The following is a 12,550-nucleotide window of genomic DNA, read 5'->3' as shown; positions in this document are numbered from 1 at the left end:
ACACGACAGCCACTCTGTATCTCCTGTCTTCTGCACAATCACAATGGCAGGAAGGACATGCCCTCTGCTATATGAAATTCAGACAATATTGTCCTGATTTTCTGCAAATATCACTCTACTTAAGTACTGATGGGTATCAAACTTTCCTTCAGTCTCTTTCCAGGAGAAACAGAGTGAAGGTCTACGCACAGACTTTAGAATCTGCAATGGGTATTAATACATACAGCCCACTATCATCCCCCCAGCATTACTGAGATATAACTGACATAAACATTGTGTCAGCTTAAGGGGCACAATGTGATGAGTTGACATATGCATGTACCGTTAAATCGTTACCACAATAAGACTGATTTATACATCTATCAATTTGCATAATTACCTTTCTTTTTTGTGGTGAGAACTTTTAAGATTTAGCCTCTTTGTATTTTCAAGTATGTAATACAGCATTGTTAACATTTTTAAGGTGTGTGACATGATGGCTTAATATATGTACACACTGTGAAATAATTACCACAATCAGGTAAAACATCCCTCACCTGCATAGTTACCTCTTGTTTGTGTGCTGTGAGACGAACACTTGAGATCTATTGTCTTAATACATTTCAATGCTGTACATGTGATCCCAGAATGTATTCATCTTATAACTGAAAGTTTGGACCTTTGGCCATCATCTTCCCATCTCCCTGACCCTCCAACCCCTGACAAACACCAATTTATTCTTCGCTTCTGTGAGTTCAGTATTTTAGATCCCATGTATAAGTGAGATGATACAGTATTTTCCTTCTCTGTCTGACTTATTTAACATAATGCCCTCAAGATCCATCCATGCTGTCCCATACAGCAGGAATTCCTTCTTTTATATGGCTAAATAATACCCCATTTATTTTTCATATATTTTTTCATAATTTTTTCATCCATTCATCCATTGTACTAGCACCTTCACGGGAATGTACCCATTTGGTTCTTTCTATTAAAAAGTACTCAACAGGAGTCACAGACTGATACATATGCTATAAAAGGTAAAGCCACAGGAGCCTTTCACCAAGCCCATCGTTTCCACTTGATCTCTCCATTTCTCAACTGCTTGGAGCCTTTGCTAACCTATCTAGTGTTCTGGAAATTTATCAGGCATAATGAAATATAAACATAAAAAACCAGGCAGGTATCTTTTAAATTCAAAGTAAGCAGCTGTTTCTTTGCCTGAAGTGCTGATGACCCCATCCTTGGGCATGCCAAGGAATTCCATGCCATGTGGAGTAGGCCATGCCATGCCAGGGTCTGTGTGCACTCTGAATCCACGGCCCTCAGAGCCACTGGCTGGGGTCTCTCCCAGGCTGTGATACCCTGACAATAAAGAACTCAAGAAAACCCGACAGGCACATATGTTTGCCTCTGAACACACAGCACCAACAAACCAAAGCTGCCTCAACATGAATCTGCTGTAAAACCCCCAAATCTGCTGCAAGTACCACGAGGAACGCTAACTGCTATGCCTAACTTTTAATTGCAAGGATAATTCCTCCAGTTGCATGATGTAAAGTGTTTTTACAAAATTTAATTAAAAGACACATTAAGAATGTTTTCTTTCCTGTTGAGCAGGTAAAAATAAGGCCAGGCAGCACACAAATTTGTTTTAAGTCTGACCAGGAGCATAAGGACCAAAGGTTTCAAACTAAGGGAGTTACTTACATAGATAAACAATCTACTGAATTCAGCACCTACCACTTGCAGGATGCTTGAGACACTTTCCCAGTCTGCTTCCACGATATTGTTGCCACCGTCCACCATGCCTTGGTAGCCCTGGGGAGAGAATCAAAACCTTTTTAAAACTGGGTAAATGTTGTTGTGGAATTAATTGATCCTAAACTACTTGAAATGTAAATATAAGTGACGATGAAGCTAAGTGCCTAGGAGCCCAGCGGTTGTAGGTACAGTCCAGACGAGTGCCACTCACAGTAGCCATGGGGGGGGGGGGAAGAGCCCTTGAATTTAATCTCTAAGAGTTGAAATGTCGACCCAGACTCATCCAGAGCACTGTGGGGAATACAAGGTTTGCCTGTTGCCTAATGGTGCCCGAGCGATTGAAAAGGGACACACTTACCCTAAAACTATTTGTCGTTGAACACAGACGTACATGGTGTCAATCACACACAACATGAAACACTCCTGTCAGGGCCTCCATCTGCCCAGGCAAATCCACACTGCTTTTGATATATATAAAATATTACTTACGAGCACTGCTGAATATTACCCCAATATTTCAGCCTCCTTCCTTCTGATTGGTGACATCTTACTATACCAAGGGGAGACTATGAGCAAATTAGGGTAGAAGTGCACACTTTTGCCTGGAACCCCAAAATAATCACCTTTCAACTCTAAATGCATCTCTCTTTTACCCACAGAATATACAAGATTGAGAAATACAAAAATGTTCATTTGCATCTTTATCTAGATGACTCACTTTCCAGGACATTTACCCTTAAAAAGAAATAGGCCGCCCAGCCAGAGTGGCTCAGCAGTTGAGCATTGACCTATAATCCAGGAGATTGTGGTTTAACTCTCTGTCAGGGCACATGCCCGCAACGGTTGCGGGCTTGATCCCAAGTGGGGGGTGTGCAGGAGGCAGCCGATCAATGACTCATCATTGATGTTTCTATCTCTCTCCCTCTCCCTGAAATCAATAAAGACATTAAAAGAAAAAAAGAAAAAAAAAAGGAATAGGCCTTAACCATTTAGTAAGGCTTATCATAATAGCCTATTATTGTGAATTCAGGTCCCCTACCTGGTGAAAGCCAAGAGGAAATAAAAAAGAAATAAAGAGCCCTGGCTGGCATGCACAGTGGTTAGTGTCGGTCTGCAGACCGAAGGGTGGCGTGTTTGATTCGCAGTCAAGGGCAGGTACCTAGGTTGCAGGTTTGTTCCCCGGTGTGCGAGAGGCAACCAATTGATGTGTCTCTCTCACAGTGATGTTTCTCTCTCTCTTACCCCTTCCCTCCCTTCCACTCTCTCTAAAAAAAAATCATTGGAAAAAATATCCTCAGGTGAGAATTAACAAAAAAAAGGAATAAATGCCCATTGAGTATAGAGCCTTGTGCATAAATTAATAGTGCAGGCATCTAGATGATTAATTTGTATACTTATACATGTAAAATTCCTATTAATATATTAGTATATTATGATATTTATGATGAAATACTCTATATTATATATAACACTTTATTATACACACGCACATATATGTAATCACATTTATGTTATATAGTATAAAATATATAATTATGTTTATTAATTATTCATGTATAATATATAATTATAATGTATATTAATGTATATTATAATTATGCATTATCACATATTATTAGATAATATATTGTATTCTATATAAAAATACATTCTAATACATAAATATACATAAATACATATATGTATGTGCATGTGTCCACAGTCTAGTGTTATATATACACATATGTCATACATGTGACAAACAGGAAAGGGAAAACCAGCATGAAATGACACAGAACAAAGAGAAGTTGGGAGCAGGTTTGCCTTGGAGCGGCAGGTGTCTCTGCAGGCTGTGGTCACTGAGGCCCCGGCCCCTGGCCCCTGGCCCCTGGCCCCTGCTGGCCCTGCTGCCCCCAGCCCCCAGAACAGGCTGGTTCAGGTGGCCCACAACCCGCCCGCTATCTGCAAGAAGCAGCCATGGAGTTTCTTCCAAACACACCTCTTCCAACTTTAAGGCTCTCTTCTAGCTCTCTGCTCCCATCCCCCTTTTTGTGTAAGCCTCACTGTGCGCAGTTTTAGTCTACCTATTTAAAGCATGGAGCCAGTGTGGCTGTCACTGTGGACGGTGTGGTGATAAGCAAGACTGTGACTGGACCCAGGCCCCTCTGGGAGGGGAGCACTTATCAGAGCCACTATTTATGCTGCCTCCTGGTATGTGAGTGACCTCAGGAACTGAGGCTGCTCCAGGACCAAATGCAAATCCAAGCTCCCTTCTCCTTCTGAGTGATGCCCAGGGGTCTTATTTCAACAGAATATTAAAAATAGATGATCGATAGACAGATAGATAGGTAGATAGATAATAGATGGTTGATAGGTGAATGATGGATGATAGATGATGGACAGATAGCTAGATGACAGAGAGATAGATAGATGAGGGATGAATAGATAATAAACATATGACAGATGATGAATGGACAGATAATAGGTGAGATAGATGATATATAGAAAATTGAGAGAGAGAGAGAGACGGGGTGGCGAGGGGGGCAGAATATCTAGTCTTAGGGCTGCCATTTGAATTGCTTCTGTCACCCCCACACTCCCAGGTCTCTGTTAAGAGTGCCTGTCACTGCAGCACTGCACAGCACGCCATTCTGAAGGCAGGAGACCATTAGGAAGAGACTGCGCTCCGGGGCAGTGTCGACTCCTGGCCTCGCTGCCATGAAGCTTGGGAGGCAGGGAGGCACACGTGAGCAGGCCTGTGGCCCAGGTCCAAGTTTCAGATGCTCAACCCCTGCGCTGAAACAAGCCCTCAGACAGGGATGATGTTTTATCGCCCAAACCTGTGTACTTCTGAGGAGAGAAAATATTACATTAGGCCAGAACAGCAGGAATCAACCAGATGTTCCAGGGCAGAGAGGAGGGAAAACCAACTAACTGCACTAACCGCAGGCTCTGACAGAAGAGAGAGGGGAGACCTCCCAGCCCACGCCAACAGCCACTGCGGCAGTTTCTGTACGTTCACGTGTTAGGTAGCTAATCACGTTTTAGGTAACTAAGCAGATAAAGGAAGAGAGCCTACAGGGATGACACATGTTGCTGACGATCCTGAGCCTGGGCAGGCTGCCGGAATCAGCTTCCAGATTATCCTGGGACACGTGCTCCCTGTCAGACGCCACGGACGGGCTGACGCTTAGCACATGCCACCCTGGGAGTGGCAAAACCTCTTCCCCTTCTTATGCCTCAGAAGTGAAATACTGGTTCGGTAGAAAACATTTAGAAATCCTTCTTGTTTTCAGAGTTAGAACATGGAAAACAGTTTCACAGACCATAACAAAAGTAAAATGTTCCCCAGACATATTTGATTATTTCGTGTGGCACAGACACGTGTGGCAAAGCAAGCAATCCAGGAGGAGAAGGCGGGCTTCCTGATGACTGCAGGCAGCGCCCTCCTTCCTGCACACGGGGCCAGGCTGGGGAAATGACTCACCTTCCATTGGCAAAGCCGTTCAACTCACGTAACGTTTGAAAAATAACTACCAGCCGCAGTTTGGGGCAGTTTTTTTATGAGGAAGATGTTACTGAATCAGGAAAACTGATTTTACCCAAATGTACCGTCATTTATACAATTCAGGTAAGCTTCCTCTAGTGAAGCCTCCTTGGAAGGCTGAACAGATTCCAACACTGCCAGAGCCCAAGGCATCTTCTAAAATTCTGTGGAATTTGCCTTCAGAGTCAGTTCTATGACTCACGTAAGAAAAACAAACCATAAAAATTTTAAAGCCACGCTTAGTATTTGAGCTAAAGTAACACTACGTTTCTTATTGGTCCCAATGCATAGGATGAGCCCAAGTGCCCCTTAGCCAGATGTATCAAATCCATTGTCCCACAGAATTTTTTAAATGAAGTCATTTGATCACACTGTGTTCACTTTGACTTGTGTTTTCAGACACCTGTTAAATCCATTCTAAAAAAGAGCTAGTCCATCTGTGGGTGGCGTTCTCTTATAAGAGACCTGTGTGTTGTTTGTTTTTTGAACTGAAGGCCCAGAGGGAAGCTACAGCCTCATGCTACTGCAGAGATTTTTTTTCCCCTTCAGGACGTGTCTGTTCTAGGCGTCCACATGTCTTGTCATCTCTGCAGTGTTTTTTTCCAAATCATATTTCCTGCATTCTCCAGGCAATAACTCACTGTTTAAATGGCAAACACTCCAACCACCACAATTATTTTCTAGATATTGTTATCACCAGCATTCAGAGACTTCTCCAGGGGTTTTGCTGCTTCTAAGTATATATGTATTTTTGTTTCCTGTAGGAATAAGGTTTTCCTGGTTTATTCCTTAATAAACTGCAGCATTTCACTTATAGAACTTGAGAGCAAGCATGTGGAGAGATTGGTTCTGAACCACTCTCAAGTGTCAGATGCAGTAAATGCCACCTTGCACAACTAGGTGTGCGTAAAAACGAAACGGGCCAAGGTTCTCCATGTCAACAGTTTTCAAAGTTTAGGATTTATGAGTTCACTTTGTCCACAGGAGACTCATATGTGGAACCTCCGATCACACAATTCCTCTCTCCCCACCCAGAGCCTACGGAATCCCACCAGGTTCTAAGGGAATGAACGCTCTGGTCATTGATTTCATGACTTCAGGGAAGATGGCTGTATAGCCTTTGGATTTGTCCTTGGTGAGATTCATCAACTCCAAAATCCTAGAACAGGTTAGAACTTGTTAGCACTTCCCTATGCTTGTGGAAACATGGGAATAAACAGACATGTCTTATCTATCCTGCTGGCATTCCTGGTTTTCTTGAATCTACAGCTAACAATGCACAATGGCAGGGAAGTCATAAAACTGAAAGCCACAGCAGGATGGAGCCAGTCCCCAGTCACCTCACAGTAAAGTACTTAATCAGCCCCATGGGGATAAGGCGGGGAGGGGGGGGGCAGGCACAGGCAGGGGAGGGAGATGATCACTTCTGCAATTTGAACACTAACATGTTGACAGTCACTAGATATAGTCTGAAGTCAAGAGCACCATGTTGATGGTGTGAGGACCAGGCCACAGATCCCACAGGAAGCGTCTAGCTGGGAGCTTTGCGCTGTCATTGATAGTGTTCATTGTTCCAGGTGTGCACCAGCCAACATCCCCATGGAAAGGGAGGGAATGCAGGGACCGAGGTCACCTGCCTTTCATGAATTAGCTTAGGACACTCAACCCACCTTGTCATGTGCGTGCATGGCCAGGGTGGGCCTGGGCCTGGTGGAATTTAGCATAAACATCTACCCTTCAGTTCCCAGAGAGACACTGAACTGGACACTGGAGCATCACTGTGCCTATTTTTAGACAGACATTTGGTGGTTAAGTAGCTTTGCCTGTAAGGAAGTTAAAATGCAGAAACAGTTATGTGTAAAACCTCCAGGAGAGGAGACAGTGTGATTCTTGTCACCTAGCTTGGCCTTCAGGGAACTGTTGACGGAGGTGAAGATGGTGATAGGAGGGGTGAGAAAAGAATGGCAACACCAGATGAATCCCCAAACTTCAGCACTGACATTCTAAGTCCCTGTTCTCAGTCCCTTCAGGGAACATCAGCATCCGTCTCTGCCCACATGGTCCAAGACACAGGTGGAACCCAGATCTCCAGCACCCACAGGGAGAAGTGCCTGACATGAGTCTCCCAGTGCTGCCCTTCTTGGAAAAGGCTGAGGTTTTTCCTGTTGCTGCTTTTTTGTTTGGACACATAACATTTCTCACTTTAATAGCTGTGACAGCAGCCCTCGCCGGTGTGGCTCGGTTAATTGGATCATTGTTTGTATACTGAAAGGTTGCAGGTTCAGTTCCTGGTCAGGGCGCATACCGAGGCTGCATGTTTCATTCCTGGTGGGGTACCTATGGGAGGCAACTGACAGGTGCTTCCCTCTCACATGGATGTCTTTCTATTTCTCTCTCTCTCCCTCTCCCTTCCTCTCTCTCTAAAATCAATAAAAAACATATCCTCGGGTAAAGATTAAAAATAAATAAAGTAAATAAAATAACAATAAAAACTGTGACAGCAGGTGGTTCCTCATATCTGAGAAGAAAAGTAATGAGCCAAATGGCAAACAGACGGTTTCTGTTAGGAAGGGGGAAATGATACCAATCTGTTAACTGACAATTAAAGCTTATTTATTAGTGTGTTAAGTCAGGCCATGCTGCTCAGGGTCCCAGCCCAGCGCAGCCTGGATTAAGTGTGGTCATTCAAGCTTGCAACAAAGGAAGGGAGGGAAAAGGGAGGGGGGGGGAGAGAGAGGGAGAGAAAAGGGAGAGAGAGAGGGAGAGAGAAAGGAAGAAAACAAAGCAGTCTTCGGAGAGCCCCAGCAAGAAAGCCACTGGCTCACTGAGCGAGGCCCTGGGCACCTGGAGCAGCCTGTGAAAACCAGACTACTACCCCCTGAGGCTCTTCTAATGCCCTTACCCTTTAACAGTAGGAAGTCCTGACTCTCTAACATGCAGGATGCCTTATTTTAACCCCAAAAGGAGCAGCTGCTGAAAGTGACTGACGTTGTTTCTACCCTTTCTTCTACCCAATGCGCTGAGTGCAGTGGCACTGCTGACACTGTCAAACGAGGTCCCTGAGCAGCGCCCAGCTGTCGAGAGGTATTTCACAGAGGGAAGGCTTTTCTGTGAGTCACATCTACGGAGCTGTAATGATAATGATTTTTCTAGTCTGTAGAAAAACCTTTAGCTAATGGGATTCTGAACCAGGCATTACACTAAATTACAACCAGCCAACTGTTCCTACAGCCAAGACAGCGCCAGCCGGTAGCTGAGGGCTCTCCCACCCTGTCTGTCAGGTCCACCTAGGCCCAGGGCAGGCTGCCCCAGTGCAGCCTTTTGCAAAAGCATGTGATGTACTTGCCGTCACTGTCTGCAAGAAGCTAAAGGCACTTACTTGTATGTTTCTAAGGGGAAAAGGTCCTGGTCTGAGAGGAAAACAAATCAACGACTGGCTCAGTTAAGTGGAAAGAACGGGTTAACCGCACCCCACCCCGCCCATCCCTAAACAGTGCCCAAGGGCTCTGCAGGCAGCATACATAATGCTGCCCCAGATTCACTGCGTGCCTAGCCAGACAGAGCAAATCTGGTGCCAGACTCCAGCAGAAACACTCATGTTTTCCGATCAATACACTTCCCACACATTTTCTGCTCCAGGAAAAACCCCAAGCCCCTTCATATCAATAATTAATCCTGACCTGTTTCGCTGTTTTGGTATGTGGGTCACCTTAAAAACTCTAGGTGGACTTAAAAACTAGTCTATAAATGGCCCTGGCCAGGTGGCTCAGTTGGTTGAAGCGTCTCATACCTTACAGCAAAAGGTTGCGGGTTCGATCTCCCGGTCAGGGCACTCATGGGAGGAACCAATCAGTGTTTCTCTCTCTCTCTCTCTCTCTCTCTCTCTCTCTCTCCCTCCTTCTCTCTTTAAAATCAATAAACACATCCTTGGGTAAGGATATAAAAAACAAAAACAAACAAACAAAAAACTTGACTATAAATGGACAGACATGTTGGATAAGTTACTAAATTATGTTTTTAAAGACAAACCAAACGTGTCCTAAGTTTGAGGCCAAATAGGTCTGGGGCAGTGAGTGGCCTCCAAGGAGGAAGAGTTGGCTCCCCAGGGACACCGGCCGGTGTCTGGAGACATTCCTGTCACTGCTGTGAGGTAGGGGGTGGCCCTGGTTCCTTGTGGGTAGAGGAAGGGATGCTCTAAGCAACCTGCACTGCGCAGGACCCCCCCCCCCAACACACACACACAAACCCTCCCGTCACCCCCTCCAAATGCCAATAGCGCCATGGTGTGTGGTGTAGAAGGGAACCCTGTCCATCAGGGTAGGACCTAGACAGCAGAACATGTGAACACATCTGCAGTTCTGAGAAGGTCTTAGAGAAGTGAATTCAGTTCAGAGTCCCTATGCCCCTGATTCTATGCCTGGAGTCAAAGGAATACACATCATTACACCCCCACCCAGCAGTCCCACAGCCCCATTTGCCCAGCTTGTGCTCAAAGCTTTCCAAGTGCAGGAAGGGCGAATATGATTTTCACTAGACAGATGAGGAAAGAGGGCCAGAAAGGTTCATTTATTTATCCCTTGCCACGGGCATATGTATATAGGTTCGTAATAACTTCCCCAAACTCGTAGGGTGGGAGATGTGCCAGAATTGGAATCCTGAGCACCACAGATGATATAGTATATGTGAGCTGGCACTGTCAAGAGCAGGACACCCATTTGGGGGACAGTTACTGGAGTGGGCAAGAGAGGATTGCATGCAGCATCACCAAGGTTTGTCACCCAAATGACTTAGAAAAAAACTGGCAGATTTAGACATTTTTGGATTTCAGAATAGCAGATACATCTGTCATGGAGAAATGATGACACCCCAAATTATTTCAATTCAATGAGATAATACTGATCACCAGTGCAAAATACTGTGGGTCTGAGCAGGGACTGAGTGAGCCCCAGGTAGGGCGGACACTAAGAAACCCTTCTGCTCACTAGAATTTCTTTTTAAGGGTGGGGGGATGGGTGTCATGAGAAGCATTGCATCATCTCCAGACGGGTGATTTCAGTTCAGATGCCTCTGTCTGCAAGCTGTTCCCTTTCCCCTCCATATCCAAGAATGTCAGAGGCCAGATCACTCCTAGTGCCAAGTCACACATGCTGTAATCAGTGGTATACCCTGAGATGTCAAAGGTGCCAATTACCAATAAAACAGTTGTATGAAAATTAGAATCATCCTAACACAGCTCCACACAAGAATTCTCTATGGCAACTTCCCAATGGAGAAACTGTATAAGTTTCCTCTATTTTCCTAACAGAGATGGATCTGCTCAGACTCTAGTCCTCACTGCCTGCCTGCTGGAAGGGGCAGGAAGCAGAGCTCCCGGCCTTCAGTAAGGACCTGAAGAGTGCAGCCCCCAAAAGTCATAGGAGGAAGACCCTTTTACCTATGAGGGAAGTAAACTCTGTAGCCCACCTCTCCTAGTTGAGAATAGAGAGAATAACCTCCTTTTCTATGTCAAGACTCCTCCAAAGGAGCTCAAAGATTCGTAGGCATAGGCACACCTGATGATGTGCTCCGTCTCAATTCTTTCAGTTTGAAATGTGTGAGTCTGGTAGGTACAGGTCGGAATACATCTTAATATCCCCAGAACACAGAGGGACAACCTCAGGACAGATGCCAATAAAAAATAAAATAAAAAACAGATTTCCGGTCAAGATGGCAAAGTAAATGCTGTGCTTGCCTCCTCCCACGACCATATCATAATACAACTAAATTACAGAAAAACCACCCTTGAGAATGACCTGAAGTTCTAGCTGAAAAGAAGGCCTATAACTAAGGATTTAAAGAAGCTACGTCAAGACTGGTAGGAAGGGTAGAGATGCGAAACAGGCTGGTCCCACACTCGTGTGTGGGGATTAAGAATTGGGTGGGATATCTTGGCTGTGGAGGTCCCCCCTGAGGAGTAAGGGCTCCCAGGCCCCCCTAACCATGGGCTGGGGAGGCCTGGGACCCCTCACTCCTCAGGGAGGACCTCCTCAGCCAAGGGACCCCTAACCCAGGCCCCCAGCTCATGGTTAGTGCTAGGAAGAGAAGTCCCCATTACTTCCGGCTCTGAAAACCAGTGGAGAATGAAAGAACATCTCCCAAATGAAAGAACAGGCCATAACTCCAGAAAAACCTAAGTGAAACGGAGGCAAGCAATCTATCAGATGCAGTTGAACGTGGTTATAAGGATAGTCAATGAACTTAGCGGTAAACTCAGTGAGAATTTACACAAAGAGCTAGAAACCATAAAAAAAGTCAGAAATGAAGAATGCAATAACTGAAATGAAGAATACATTAGAGGGAAGCCACAGCAGGTTAGATGAAGCAGAGAACTGAATCAATGGTCTGGAGGACAAGGTATTGGAAAACACCCCATCAGAACAACAAAGGGAACAAAAATTTTTTTAAATGAGGAAAGTTTATGGGACCTTTGGGACAACATCAAGCATAAAACTATAAGACAGTGAAGAACAAAACTGAAGAAGAAGATACAAATAAATGGAAGCATATACCGTGTTCATGGACAGGAAGAATTAAGATTGTTAAAATGTCCATACTACCCAAAGCAATCCACAGATTCAATACTATCCCTATCAAAACACCAATGGCATTATTCACAGAACTAGAACAAATAATCCTAAAATTTATATGGAACCACAAAAGACCCTGAATAGCAAAAGCATTCTTGAGAAAGAAGAACAAAGTTGTACATATCCCACTCCCTGATATTAAACTATACAAGGCTATAGTCATCAAAACAGCATGGTACTGGTATAAAAACAGACATGTAAATCAAAGGAGCAGAATAGGGAGCCCCAAAATAAACCCACACCTATACAGTTAATTAATCTATGACAAAGAAGGCAAGACTACACAATGGGGTAAAGACAGTCTCTTCAATAAATGATGTTGGGAAAACTGGACAGATAGATGCAAAAAATGAAACAGAACACTTTCTTACACCATATAGTCATGGGAAGCCCTCACAGCAAGTTTATTGTTATAAACTCAAAATGTATTAAAGACTTAAATGTAAGATCCAAAACCATAAAACTATAGACGAAAAGTCCAAGATGAAAATGAAGGCAGTAAACTCTTCAACATTGCTCTTAGCAATATTTTTTTGCTTATGTCTCTTCAGGCAAAGAAAACAAAAGAAAAAAACAAATGGGATTGCAAAGTTTTTCAGAGCAAAGGAAATTATCAACGAAACAAAAAGACAACCTACTAAATGGAAGAAGATAT

The 12,550-nt window shown here is 44.2% G+C and overlaps 1 protein-coding gene across 3 annotated transcripts in view; it reads right to left on the bottom strand.

Annotated features, from left to right (window-relative positions):
- PFKP (phosphofructokinase, platelet) overlaps positions 1 to 12,550 on the bottom strand; it is a 63,259-nt gene that overhangs the window by 34,037 nt on the left and 16,672 nt on the right. For all 3 annotated transcript variants that reach the window (XR_013999232.1, XM_081143368.1, XM_081143367.1), the window contains exon 3: positions 1,723 to 1,800. Coding sequence is in view for 2 of the 3 variants with exons in the window: in XM_081143368.1 (XP_080999494.1) it covers positions 1,723 to 1,800 (78 nt within the window). In the remaining variant the exon portion in view is untranslated. The remainder of the gene's footprint in view (positions 1 to 1,722; positions 1,801 to 12,550) is intronic.

Source organism: Miniopterus schreibersii (assembly GCF_964146895.1).
Source record: "Miniopterus schreibersii genome assembly, chromosome: 1".
NCBI lineage: Eukaryota > Metazoa > Chordata > Mammalia > Chiroptera > Miniopteridae > Miniopterus > Miniopterus schreibersii.
The sequence above is the reverse complement of the archived record's forward strand: the minus strand, read 5'-3'. Positions and strand labels throughout refer to the sequence as shown.